The sequence below is a fragment of the Octopus bimaculoides genome, chromosome 4 (assembly GCF_046866305.1).
Source record: "Octopus bimaculoides isolate indiv1 chromosome 4, ASM4686630v1, whole genome shotgun sequence".
Lineage (NCBI taxonomy): Eukaryota > Metazoa > Mollusca > Cephalopoda > Octopoda > Octopodidae > Octopus > Octopus bimaculoides.
In genome coordinates, this window is record NC_142931.1 from 20,005,791 (window position 1) to 20,021,051 (window position 15,261).

At 35.1% G+C, this 15,261-nt stretch overlaps 1 protein-coding gene across 9 annotated transcripts in view; it reads right to left on the reverse strand.

Annotated features, from left to right (window-relative positions):
* LOC106881484 (muscle-specific protein 300 kDa) overlaps positions 1-15,261 on the reverse strand; it is an 815,448-nt gene that overhangs the window by 516,438 nt on the left and 283,749 nt on the right. For all 9 annotated transcript variants that reach the window (XM_089350452.1, XM_014931925.3, XM_089350453.1 and 6 more), the window contains 5 exons: positions 10,094-10,420; positions 5,029-5,340; positions 2,414-2,734; positions 1,101-1,742; positions 218-538 (listed from right to left, as the gene is read on the reverse strand). In XM_089350452.1, coding sequence (XP_089206578.1) covers positions 218-538; positions 1,101-1,742; positions 2,414-2,734; positions 5,029-5,340; positions 10,094-10,420 — 1,923 coding nt within the window. The remainder of the gene's footprint in view (positions 1-217; positions 539-1,100; positions 1,743-2,413; positions 2,735-5,028; positions 5,341-10,093; positions 10,421-15,261) is intronic.

The window sequence follows — 15,261 nt, forward strand, 5'->3', positions numbered from 1 at the left end:
TGGACACACATATTCACACTAAATGTAATATTATGTAATATTTTTAATATAAAACCTCGCCTATGTCTAGAAGGCACAGTTAAGGACTCAGAGTCTGCATGTGGCCTCTGATATTCTAGGTCCTAATTCCTTGATATAGACTCCCTCAATAGTCCAAATAAAACTTTTGGTTGATCAATAATGACTTAAACAAATTTCTTTGTCCACAAATACTTACCTTGCGTAGTTCAAGAGCATTTTTCACATCATCAGAGTTTGTGAAAGAAACCTTTTCTGCAACTAAATGTTCCTCAGTTTCCAGAATATTCTGCACAACACTCAATGCATCTAAATATTGTTTCCACAAAACAGAAAGGCTGTTATAGTAATTGTGCTTTTCGTGCAACAGGGCCTGCAGGGTTTCCCAGAATTCATGAAGTTGTTCCAACAAACCATGTACTTCGGCAGATTTGTTGTTGTCGTTTTGCACAATGAGTCGACCAAGTTCTCGGATTTCTTCATACTTTGGGTTGAATTTGTAGACGGCATTGTTGGTTTCCTGTAAATAAATTTAGAAAGTGGTCAAAGAAGAGTCAACTTTAATCTCTTGAATAGCCTTGTGCCTATAGTAGAAATAATTATCTATTCGCAATCATTTATATTGTTAACACATGTAGTCAGAGCACACAACATGGAGCTACATTAGGTGGTGGTGACAGCAGTGATGATGATAATGATGGTGATTAAACAAAGGTAGCAAAAGAAAATTGCTGTATTTCTGCATAAGTTCTACCATTTTATACTTGATTTCAATTGAAAAAAAAATTGGGGTGCAACTTATTTATACATGAAGCAAAGCTAAAACTATGAAGGTAAAAATTTTGTACCAAGACTTAACTCTAAATCAGGGGTGTGACATATACATGATGGCCCCAGAAGCCTGCTAGTGCCTGGCATGCAGAGCTTTCAACTGGCAGCACCTGTATCTCTAAATCATTTGCAAATAATATATATATATCATATTTACTTGTATAAGGTGTATTATTTTATACTTGATATTTCAAATGAAAAAACTAGGGTACAACTTATACATGGGTAGAAATAGCAATTTACAAGTTTACCTCGATATTGTTGATCATATCAGTAACTCCACTTAATGAGGAATTTTCCACAGAAAAGGAATTCACTTCTGTCTCAAATGACTCCAGGTTTTCAATTAGATTGTTCCTCTTATTATTAAAATCTTGCCACTGTTTGTTCATTTCTCCAAGTTTTTCCTCTTTCTTGCTGACGGTCATATGTATGTCTTTACAAAGTGTCTGGATGTTCTGTAATTCTGAAGGAAAATGAAGTGATCTTTGTGTTGCTCTGTCTTTTATGGTGAGGTATGATATTTTCATCAAAGAATCTAAATCCTTTATGGAATTATTCCAATCTTTCAGTTCATCAGCAATAGATTGGATTGATTCCATTATTCCAACGATTTCAGGTTCTTTGATATTAGATGAAGACAATTGTTGTTGAAGTTGTTTCAGTTTGATCTGATACTGTTTACTAGTTTCAGCATACATCAGCCAGTTTTCACATGCTTTCTCACGGTTTGTAGAGAGTTCATTTACTCTTTGGTAAATATCAGAGAGTCGATCATATCGTTCTTTAAGAACTGCTGCTTCATCTTCTGAGCAATTATTTATGTAATATTGGAAATCTGAAGAAAGTTTCTTGTAATTGGGACCATTCTCGTGCCATTCTGACAGCATTGTCTAAAAATAAATAAAATAAAATCATAAATAAGAATGATATTAAAAAAAGGAAGCAGTAAGAAATATTGAAAACAACACATAACTGTCAAGGTTTTTGTTTGTTGGAAGCATTACCCTCATGCTTATAAGAGAAATGATCATTTGATTCAACTGCAGAGTTTCCTTTTGTACTCATAAAGCATTATGTACCTCAAATGCTCTTTGGATACTTCCATGTTAGAAAGGGTTTTAATCAAAGAAATTTTATGAAACATCATGAAAATTGTTCAAACTGAAGTCCTTCTTCAGCGACACATTTTTCCATTTGAGTCAATACAAAATTACAGATAGTATTTATTAAATTTTGATTTATTGTTGGGTGACGTTTGGTCAACCCTGTATATATACATACAATGAGCTTCGTTCAGTTTTCATCTATCAAATCTATTGAGAGGGCTTTGGTTGGCCCAGGGCCATAGTAGAAGACGCTTACCCAAGGTGTTATGTAATAAGACCAAACCCAAGACCACATGATTGGAAAATCAACTTCTTATCTGCACAATCAACAGAAAGGTTAATTTCAAAGATATTTTAAATAAACTAGTTGAAGGAACTCTGGGGGCCCCTCTTCCAACCTTCTAAGCTTATGAGATGATGATCTAATCAGAACAAGAAGAAAATTTCTTATTTACCTTAAACTCTTGCTGAACATTTGCAATATCATCAGAATAAATTTCTGAAGTTCGTGTAAGGTTTTGGTCACACAGATATAGCCAATGTTCCATATGAGACAAATTTGCATCAAATTCCTCAGATGATTTCAGAGCTAAAGTAATTGTCTTCTGGCGGTCTTCTGAAAGTATTTTGATATTATCCCAAGCATCTAAAATCTGTTTCTCACACTCCTCAAGTCGTGGAATGCCAGCAGGAATGGTATGTACTTTAATTTTGGTGAACTGACTTTTAAGTGGTTCCATATTGTTATCTTGGTTGTGTATTTCTTCCTTCAAGGCCTAAAACAGAAACAATATTTAAAAGAGTTTTAAAGAAATGTCAGAACTTTAAGACAACATTTTCCCCATAATTTCCATATGCATTTATAAAGGAGAGATATCATTTCAAAGAATAAAAATATACATGTTTTATGTTTTTTAATATTATTTTCTTCATTTGAGTTTGTTGTCGATAAAGAAATCATATTTACCAGCCATACATGAGTTAATTACACATCTCAATAGCACTTATTATCCTAATGAAGAGAGTGTGAAAGTCTAGAAATACCATGATTTTGGATCAGTAAAGTTTATTTTTCCAAACAAAAGATAAATAAAAAAATATGATAAAATACAAATAAAAAAGTAAAAATAGAAAATAGCTACCTTTTTTATACATGCATACACTTATATACATATACATACATACAGTAAACATGTGCATCAATGATCTTTCTCTCACTCTTGTTCCTCTCAAAGAACGCTACAAATAAATACCTAGGCATTGAATAAATATGGAGTAATTATAGTGTCAAGCTGGCAGAATCATTAGCATGCAGGGCAAAATACTTAAAGGTATGTCATCCATTCTTATGTTCCAAGCTCAAATTCCACTGAGGTCGACTTTGTCGTTCATCCTTTTAGGGTCGATAAATTAAGTACCAGTTAAATACTGGGGTCATATAATCATCTTACCCCTTCCCCTGAACTTGCTGGCCTTGCGCCAAAATTTGAAACCAATAAATATAGTCTTACAAAAATATTACACAAGACTAAGAAAAATAAGACAATATGCCATAATGCATTCACAGTATCAGTGTTGATACAAACATTCAAGACACTTGACTGGGCTTTAGAGGAAATTCACTCCATAGACATTAAAACCCACATGAGCCTGACATTGACTGGAAGCTTCCACAGAAATAGTAATATTGACAGACTTTATCTATGAAGAAATGAAGGAGTAAGAAACTTGAGATCAGTGCAAACAGTTTCCGAATGTTATATAGTCTCTCTCAGATAGCACCAGCTAAACAACAGCAGCAAAAATAAATATATAAACTTAGTACTGAAAAGTGAAGAGAAAAAACATACTATATGTTGACATTAAACTCTTCAAAAAGTATATTCTTCCTGATGACTTACATACAACTTTAAAACTGCAGGGCTAACATACCTCAAAAAAGACCTGAATGAGAAACGCTCAGCATATCATAAAAAGATTATGCATGGGTATGTTTCCTGAACACTTGATGACTATAATATTGACATGAAGTGCAGCCTTTCTTGGATTCACAACCACTACATTATGTCACACCTTGAAGACTGTGCATTTGCAATCCAAGAGCAGGAGGTTGCTTCAAAATACTTAATCAACAAAAGAGACAGTGAAGCTCCTTGAAGCTCCAAGATGCAACCAAAAATGTTGATCATGTCAAATTTCTGTGGAAGACATCACACATGTGACCAGCAGCTGCCCAAAAATGCTACCAAAGAGCTACCTCCCAGTGAGACGTGACATTGTTGCTAAAACAATATACAATGCCATCTGAAGAATGAAATGAGAAAATCTAAAGTTTAACTTGTAAATTAATGCAAGGAAAAATTCAATAGTTTTCCAATATTTTTGGAATATTTTTCAACAAAGCCAATAATTTCAACAGTAATTGTAGCATTTATTCTTTGTTAGCCTAATAGTTTCTTCTCCTGTGTAATTTTTCAATATGTATTTTATATTAAGGTATATATTTAGAACTGCTATGAATTAATTTTAAGGTTGAAATCCTTAGAAAGCAAGGTGGACTTGACAACTGAAGAATCCTAATTCTAAGCTACAATCAACTTTGATGTAGTCAGATTCCCTTATATTAGAGATTCCTTCATATTTCTGTTAGAATATCCAGAATTAATCATACTACGGTACAAATTTGATTAATTCAATATTCTTTTATACCATTTACAAGGTCTTTCTTTGACCCATTTCTATATCTATATCTTAAAGATACATCAATCACCTCAAACCACATCTTTATTCAGATCATATCCCACTCTCCACAATTTGCATTTCATTGCTTTGATGCTTTTGTTATTCAGGTATATTTCCAAATCATGAATTATTTATGAATAAAATTCTTTCTTTCCTTTACACATTTACATTTTTAGATATATCATTGATCATTCAAACGATTCTATTGTAAATTAGAGCCAAGAGTGTTTTTAATGAATCCTCTATAAAAGAATTCATCCTTGACTTGCAGTTCTAACTCAAAGATGAGAAATAAATGATAGAATGACACAAACAACAATCAACTTACCTTACTTAATGCTAACTCATGGTTAAGAATCTGTAAATCAAATGTGTTTATTACAGGTGTAACATACAGCTTAGATTCATATTTATGGATGATAGTCTGGAACTTTTCTATACCATTTGCTAATGTGACAAAGGCTAATTGTCTTTCTTCTATCTCACTAGTTTGTCTCTCAGTGGCATTCTGTATTTCATTTAGCTGTTGCTGAAGTTGGTCAATTTGTTGGATAACTTCTGGTTGGTTAGTTACTCGTAGACCCTCAGTACACAATGTCTCAAATATGATAGAATGTTTTTCATATTCTTGAATAAAAATCTAAGACAAAATAAAGGCAAATTAAGAAAATGTTACATAAAAGCCTTTTTTTTTTTTTCATTTGTAGCAATAAAAGAAGAACCAAACAATCAATCAGGAAAACATTTGTCCAAGAACCCCCCAGTTCATTTCCATCATCAATTCAGATGATACCTTTGAATTATTCATTCTGTAAACAATTCCATTTTCTTCTATCCCAACCAATATATATTCTTATACATTTACTTATTGATTCCTTCATCACTAATTCAATAAGTAAAATGAAGTGTATGCTTCACTAATGAGGACATAATAAGACCAAAATATGTCTGGAGCTGTCTGTTGTACTTATCAAAATAATGAATATAATATTAGTAATTAATTAATTCTACATTTGCTTCATTGAATCATTATTTCTAATTAACTCCGTTTATTAAATATGTTAACACTAACTTCATTATTCATATAGAATGTTTAGGCTTCAATCAGTGAGTTTCAACTAAATTCACTTTATTCACAAATGTAGTTCAAAAAAGAATCATACAAAATGATGCATTGCGGATGCCTGAAAGTGGCATTAAATACAAAGGTAGTAACAAAAAAAAACAAAAAAAAGAAGCTTTTGTATATTAAAAAAAGGTATTAAACATGCAATATTTGGATGTGAGATTGTGAAGCTAGTGTAGTTTCCAATTATTTGTTTCTACACAAAACATCAACATCATCATCATGACTTGTTTTGATGACCACTTTTCCATGTCTGCATGGCTCAGATGGAATTTGCTGAGTCAGATTTTCTACAGCCAGATGCCCTTACCATTGTTAGCTCTCACCCATTTCGAAACAAGTCAGACAGGTCTTTCATAGAAGACTGGAAATGAATGATAGTAACATATATGAAGATGATGCCCATGTGCAACCATTATGCAATATCAAAAGAAGGACACAGACACACACACACAAACAAACACACACACACACAAATGCACAAAGGATGGGGTAATTCAGTCATAGGACTAACATAATTTATTACTAAACATAATGTCCATAGTTCTGGGTTCAGTCCCACTGCATGACACCTCAGGCAAGTGTTTTCTACTAAAGCTCTGAATCAACCAAAGACTTGCGAGTGGATTTGGAAGACAGAAACTGAAAGAAGCCCATCATATATGTGTGTGTGTGTGTGTGTGTGTTTCTGCCTCCTTGTTTTGACATCACATGATAGTTGTAAACGAGAGCCACCATCATATAAGCAGTGTCATTTATATCCAATCTTTTATGAAAACATGTCTAGTCATGGAGAAATATTGAATTTGCATGGAAACGGGTGAGGGTTGGCAAGAGAAAGGGCCTCCGAATGAAGAATTGTTTCTGACCCATCAACAAATTTCTGCTTGACTCTTGCAGGCAATAAAAGAAGTGGATATTAAAATGACAATGAAGACGATGATGATGACGATGATGGTGGTGGTGGTGGTGGTTATGATTATGATGATGATGATGATGATGATGATGATGATGACAATAAATCGTAATTTGTTGTGACATACTGTATTAAAAGCTTTTGCAAAACTCTAGGTAAACTACTGAAGTATCTTCCATCCATGTTCGCAAAGGAATTTTATTAAAATTTCATTAATTATGGTTTCCATACATGCTATACATGTCAAGTTAATAGGACAATAATTTTCTATCTTAGATATTAAAAAAAAAAAATTATGTACTGGAATAACTAGAAAGTAAGGACAATAGTTGTTATTACTGAACGGATTCAAGCAGTATTTCTAAGATTAAGAAGTGGCCAACTATATCATTGTTGGCAACCTTTAAAAACTGAGCAAGAGATTATCAAGTTTCCAGCTGTTTGGTCCAATATAATAACAGTGGTCAGTACATTGCAATATTGAAATGACTCTAATAAAATCTGACAAACAATGGCTGATCTAATAATTCAAAGATACCATCCATATGGAAAGTAATAGCTAAGTTAGTGTTAATATATTTAATATATGGGCAGTGCTAAAAACTTAAAGAATAATACAGTGAAGGTAAAAATATGTTAATCTATGACTAATATCATTTTCATTTTTCTAGTAAGAGTAGGAAACAACTCTAGCCATGTTTTTATCTTATTCTGATCTCATCAGTAAAGTAAAACATCTGTGTATTTGCCTAAGTAGTGATGAATGAATCACTAAGTAAATATACAAGATTTTATATTTGGTTTTCAAGATTCTTGATGAGAACTTGTGTGTTGAAACATACTTTGTTGTATCTCAGGAAGGACATTACACCAATTATAAACATACACACACTGGTTCTTGTCATCATCATCATCATTAAACATGTTTTCCATGTTGGTATGGATTAAATGGTTTTACAGGAGCTGGCCAGCCAGTGGGTTGCACCAGGTTCCAATTGTCTGTTTTGGCATGGTTTGCATGGTAGGATATCCTTCCTAATGCCAACCACTTTACAGAGTGTGCTGGGTGCATTTTACATGGCACCAGCATGGGTGCTTCTAATGTGACACCAGCATGTGGAACTAGCATGGGTGCGTTTCATAAGGCACCAGCATGGGTATTTCACTTTATTATTTGTCAATTGGCTGGCTATTTAACCAATTGATAAATTGATTCATTATTCAGTCAATCAATCAATAATAAATCAATCAATCAATCAATCAGTTAAGTTTGTCAAAGTATTTTCATCACCATTTGTGACCTTTCTATTCCAGATCTGCTTGAGGTCTGTTGCATGCCATTGATGAAGTAGTGAATGGTAATAAAAAGGCTCTGGCAAACCTAACTGAGTAAATGACTGACCAAACATCAGCAGTCATGAACTCTTTACTCAGAGCCTGAAGATTCATGACTTTTCTTGGGAAAGGTACAGCACTGGTTTCCTGTTACCTTCTGCCATTTATTTAGTTTACTCTACTGGTCTCTTGCTCTCTTGAGCTTGTTCTTGAGGCACATGGCCTACTTAGCCTTTACGCAAGGGGACTGGTTCACAAGATGTTAGGGTACGTCCACCAAACGTTGGACTGTGACACAAGTAAGGAGCCAGTCCTACTCCAAGTCCTGTATGCCTTAGCCACAGGACCACCTTCTGTTATTTAACCCTTAAGTGTGGCCTTTTATATGTACTATCAGCACAAGCAAGAGCAAACTTGGAATAATGATGACTAAAGAGTAACTCCATTTCTCTGCAATCTCCCTGGAATTTCATCACAAAACACAGCTTTGGAGAGAGAGAGAGAGAGAGAGAGAGAGAGAGAGAGAGAGAGAGAGAGAGGGAGAGAGAGAGAGAGAGAGAGAGAGAGAGAGAGAGAGAGAGTGTGTGTGTGTTTTCTTGTTAACACTTTCACCCTCCGCAAAAAATTCCAAATTTTATTTAATTTGCTGTTCCAATGGAATTGCGTAGTCCTTGCCTTCGAAACGCAGAGTAGATGGAACAGGGACAACTGATGAAGGGTTATACTCTTTATATTGCATGTCTCGTTTCTCTGTTTGTGTTTTTTCATTGTTCGAAAAAAGTTTGTTTTCTGTTTTCGTTTTTATGTTTGCATTTCTCATTGTGTTTAACGTTTTTTTGATGTCCTGTACCCATAAATGCATGTATGTATACATATAGATGTAGGTATGTACATATATGTATGGATACATGCATATATTTATATATTATTTATATTATTATATGTATATGTGTGTGTTTGTGTGTGTGTATATATATATATATATATATATATATATATATACACACACACACACACACACACACACATCATCATCATCATCATCATCGTTTAACGTCCGCTTTCCATGCTAGCATGGGTTGGACGATTTGACTGAGGACTGGTGCAACCGGATGGCTACACCAGGCTCCAATCTAATTTGGCAGAGTTTCTACAGCTGGATGCCCTTCCTAACGCCAACCACTCATATAATTAACAGTTAGTTGTCCTTAAGTCAGACAAGAAGCAATCTCAAATGGAGTTATACAACCTCAGTTACTTTACATAAAACCTACCCATAACACCTAATGAACTCCATGAGGAGACTCCTCAAGAGAGTCGCCAATATCCCAAAGTGTAATGATTAATGTGTCACCAACAGTAACATTTTGCCTAGTTGTATGTTACAAATAGTAATGATATACTGCTTGACAATATACATCTACTTTCCTTTGATAGAATGTAATTTGTTTTAGAGTTATTTTGTTTGCTTTTTGTTTTGTTTTACCAAGGGCAAAATTTGATGTGTTTTGATTGAAAATGAATCAAATATAGATGAAATTCCTGATTACAGAGATTATATCAATCTCTCAATGATACGTATTTATAACTAGGCAGATGGGGACATTGAGAGATAAATGAGATAAAAATGCTGTACAGTGCTGATGTTGTATGGAAGGCCAACACTGAAACAATTGAAGAAGCAGTGACTATCCTCACTTTAATGACATTCTTAGTATTCTTTCTGTTTATCTCTACCTGTCCATTTCAGATACACATAAACAAGTGTATTCTATTATATACCATAATAATTTGTTTTCATATATAACCTATGGGTATCCAGCTGTAGAAACCATGCCAAGGCAGACAACACAGCCTGATGCAGTTCTCTGGCTTACTAGCTCCTGTCAAACTGTCCAAACCATGCCAACATGGAAAATAGACATGTGACGATGATGTTGATGATGATGATGACGATGATGATGATGATGATAAAGCTACATTTTAAACATTAGAGATATCAATACATATAAATACCTGATGATCTTTATATAATTGTGTAGAATCTTCAAGTGAGGAACATTTTGGCACTTCTTCGGAGCAATACTTCTGTGCTGATTCAATCCATGGTAATAATTGCTCAAGTAATAGACTGTATTTCTTCCAATGAGAAACACTACCAGTATATGATGACTTATAGTCATCAGCCTTATTTACAAGTTGTTGCCATTGTCGACGGATTGTTACCAATTTAGACTTTAAAGCAGCTGTCTCTCTGGAACGGAAGTTTTGGACAAGACCTTTCGCATCTTCTTCCAAGTTGTCCAGTGTAACATGGTTATTTTTCACTTCGGTGCAGATTGTCTATAGATTAAATAAACAAATCAAATAAATAAATAAATAAATAAATAAATAACTATTGGTAGATTAAATAAATAAATAAACATTAAATTAATAACTGTCAGTATATGAAATAAATAAATAAATAAATAAATAGATAAATAAATAAATAAATGAATAAATGAATGAATATTAAATAATAATTGCAAACAAATTTCTTCAAAATTGAAGAATCAAATGAAAGACAACAAAATGAATGATGAAGGAAAATAATTGGAAAAACTTTGTACATTATGTCTGATATCAAATGGGATAAGTTGGCAGCAAGCTATTAACCCTTTCGTTACCATATTTCTTTTGAGATGCTCTGTTTCTTTCAATTATTTGAAATAAAACAAAGAATTTAGTAAAATAACGTAGTTATCATTAAGATAGTGTCAGGAACATAAATTGTGACTAAGGTTTGGTTGAAGATTTTAATTCAGAACTTATAAAAACAAGACATTTGTATTACAGAGCCAGAGAGGCAGTTTCAGCCGGGTCAGTCTCATGATCATGATAATCATCATCCAGTGTTTTAAATTTGGGTTTTGTCCTTGTTAATGGAGGTTGCCAGATCTACCTCAATGCCATAGCAATCGCCCTCACACCATCTCGCCGTCTTGCCCGGTTTTGGGCATCCTCCTTTTTCAACTCCTCCCTCCCAGTCTCCTCCTCCAACTATCCCCTCAACTTTTTCCTCAGTCTACCTCGCTTTCATGCTCCTTTTACTTCAAACACAATCACCCTCCTCAGAACATGCCCTTCATCCCTCCTCAACACATGCCCATACCACTTCACTATATTTGCCCTTGCCAACCATTCCACCAATTCCTCCAACTCCAGCACTCCCACCAAATCCTCAGTCCTCCTCTTTTATTTTTTTTTCTTATTGCCCACAAAGGGCTAAACATAGAGGGGACAAACAAGGACAGACAAAGGGATTAAATCGATTACATCGACCCCAGTGCATAACTAGTACTTAATTTATCGACCCCGGAAGGATGAAAGGCTAAGTCGACCTCGGCGGAATTTGAACTCAGAACGTAACGGCAGACGAAATACCGCTAAGCAGTTCGCCCGGCGTGCTAACGTTTCTGCCAACTCGCCGCTTATCAAACAGCTTCACCCCACACATTTCTCTCACCATTGCTCTCTGTCCTTCTCAAAATTACCATCTCTCTCTCCCTCAGACACCATGTCTCATTCCCATACAGCATTGCAGCTCTATCAAAAGGGTTAAACACCTCTTTAGAATGTATAGTCATATCTAGTGAAGGCTCATGGCTAAGTAGTTAGGGTAGTCAAGTCAAGATCATACGGTTGAATTCGATACCTGATGGCACATTGTGCCCTTGAGCAAGACATTTTATTCTCATTGCTTCAGTCTATTCAACTGGCAGAAATGTGTAGTACCAGTAATTCAAAGGGCCAGCCTTGTCACATCCTGTGTCACACTGAATTTCCTTGAGCACTATGTTAAGGGTAAGCATGTCTGTGGAGTGTTCAGCCACTTACTCATTAATATCATGGGCAGCTGTTCCATGACCAGACCAACCGGAACCCTTGTCATCACAACCAACAGAATGCTAGTTATATTCATATCTACACAACGTATTTCGAATGAGTCAGTCTCCAGTCTTACAAAAAGGGAAGAAGTTCAAGTCAAACTGGAAGCCTAGTTTAAATGCTTGCAACAGAATGGATTCATCCACTAAAAGTAACCACAGTGCCAGGCAATGATGTTAAACCAGGTGATGGGTTAGGTCTACTACCCATGAATACTGCTAGCTACATTGAAACCTAGCATTTTAATTAGAACTTCCAGAAGCTGATCCATGAACCAGTTCAGACCATGAGCTGAGAAGTTCTGAGTTGTTCAGGTGAGTTCAGTAGAATTACTTATACATACATGTGCAGGTATGGTTGTGTGGTAAGAGGTTTGCTACCCAATGACATGAGTTCAGGATCAGCTCCACTGTGTGGCACCTTGGGCAGGTGTCTTCTACTATAGTCCTAGCCTGACCAAAGCCTTGTGAATGAATTTGGTAGGTGGAAATTGAAAGCCCATCACGCGTGCATGCATGTGTGTTACCATTTTCTTGCTCTGACTTTGCATGATATTTGTAAAATGAGTGTCATTGTCATGTAAATGGTGTCCTTCTTTCCAATCTTCAGAGAAAACATGTTTGACCATGGGGGATATATTACCTTACTTGGAAACAGATGAATTTTGTCAACACGAAGGGCATCCTGCAATAAAAAATCTGCCTCAAAAAATTCTGTCTGACCCACACAAGCATGGAGAAGTGAACATTAAAGTGATGATGATGATGATGACATTAACAGCATGTAGGTGTTCTACATATCACCATGTGTCTGCATGTATGATTGTACCAAGGTTCCTAAGAATTTAATTTCAAAGTGTCACTAAATTGTACAGTAAATCTATTAATATACATAGCTCTGGTGTATTTAGAAAGACATTTTATGACAAGCAGGTTGAAATGTTTTTAATCAAGTGTTTTCTAAAGATGACAGCCATGTATTGCTGTCCTTCAGTCCTTTCACTCACCCATCCTTTATCTCTCTATCTCTTTCACTCACACACACACACACACACACACATTATTCCTTCCCTCGTCACATAATTCTATACATAGAAAGATGGTTGAAGAAATATTCTGACAAACAAAAATGTCTAGCCACAACTTTGGAGGTTACTTGAGTGCTATACCAAACACTGTGAAAGTATTTACAAAATCAGTCACTTAAATGACGTTTGACTTCATCCACAGAGAAAATCAAAATGGCAGTGAATGTGTAATCAAAACGGTCAGAGACACTGGAACTAAGTTTTGGAATCAATTATGAGTCTGCTGGCAGACATAAAGAGAGAAGTTGGTGCGAGGAAGGGCATCCAACTTTAGCAACTAAGCCAAATCAGATTGGAACTTGATGCCAGCATGGAAAATGGACATTAAAAGATGATGATAGTGATGAAGATTATATTATATTATATTATATTCTTTTACTCTTTTACTTGTTTCAGTCATTTGACTGTGGCCATGCTGGAGCATCACCTTTAGCCGAGAAAATCAACCCCAGGACTTATTCTTTGTAAACCTAGTATTTATTCTATCGGTCTCTTGTGCCGAACCGCTAAGTTACGGGGGACGTAAACACACCAGCATCAGTTGTCAAGTGATGTTGGAGGGGACAAACACAGACACACAAACATACATACATATATACACATACACATACATATATACAACGGGCTTCTTTCAGTTTCCATCTACCAAATCCACTCACAAGGCTTTGGTTGGCCTGAGGTTATAGTAGAAGACACTTGCCCAAAGTGCCACGCAGTGCGACTGAACCCGGAATCATGTGGTTGGTAAGCAAGCTACTTACCACACAGCCACTCCTACGCCTATATTATATTATATTATATTATATTATATTATATTATATTTCACTGAGTTTTTCTATAGTAGAGTATTAACCAGTGATAGTTACAACATAGTTTTATTTCCTTTGAAACTGTTTCTTTATTTGTTGTTATTGTTTAACTTTAGGTCGGACCAGATCAAACAAGACTTATGTTCAAAGTTATGCCACCCATGAATATCTCATTTCTTTATCTTTCAAACATAATATATAAAGGGTTACATTATTCAAAATGTCCTTCCTTCCTTTTTAGATATGGTATGGGATAATTTGATGTGGATCTGGCAGCTCTTTCTAACAGGTCAAACAATTGCACAACCACTCCTTTGGTGACCAATTTCTTTAATATTTTGTAAGTTGCTTACTACTACTACTACATCTACTGCTGTTACTACTACTACTACTACTACTACTGCTGCTGCTGCTGCTGCTGCTGCTGCTGCTGCTACTACTACTGCTACAACTACTACTACTACTACCACCACCACTACCGCCACTAGTAGTGGTGGTGGTGGTGGTGGTGGTGGTGGCAGCAGCAGCAGTAGTAACATTGTATCACCATATATTCAGGATATTAATAACATAATTCTATGATATTCACACGTTATTTCCCATTTTCTGTACAACTGAAATACATATTCTTTTACAAGGAAACCTATAATCAAAGATATTCCAACTAGCAATCCCTTCCATTTTCCTTTTCCAGATATAATGTATTTTGGACAGCATTATCCAGTCTATTCCTTCTATAATGGTAGGATGTCATTTGAGGTAGAATGGGTTACTAGCTCTAGCTGATCAGCTAATCACATGCTTCACTCTCTCTCCCTCCCTCCATCTCTTATTGATTCGTTTCTTTAATAGTAGAGATTGGAAACACTTCCCAGCTGGGTGAACAAATAAGCATTTTACTGTGATACATCAATAAATGATGCCAACTATTTTTACTTAATTTAAAGCAGGAGGAGTCTTGGTTAAAGAAACACATTGCAAGATCTTTGGTAAGGTTCATATTGTTGCAATGCACATGGTAACCTCATATGTGTGTGCTAAAGATTCAGAGATAACAGTTTCTACATGAATGAACACAGCTTCCTTTTGTAAGGTTATTTTTCTGTATTGATATAATCCTTATAAGGATGTATATTCTCCATAAATTAACTATTTTCTACACTATCTGTATCACTGAAATTCCTACTCTGTGGAGATTTTTTTTTTTTATTCTTATTACATTTGGCATTTCTTCAATGAAGGATATTCCAACATTGGTGTAGACTGACATACATACAGACAATGAAACACAGGCCATTAAATATATGTAGATATGGAAAGCAGACAGTTGCACTGTATGTCTAGGTGATATGAACTCACAA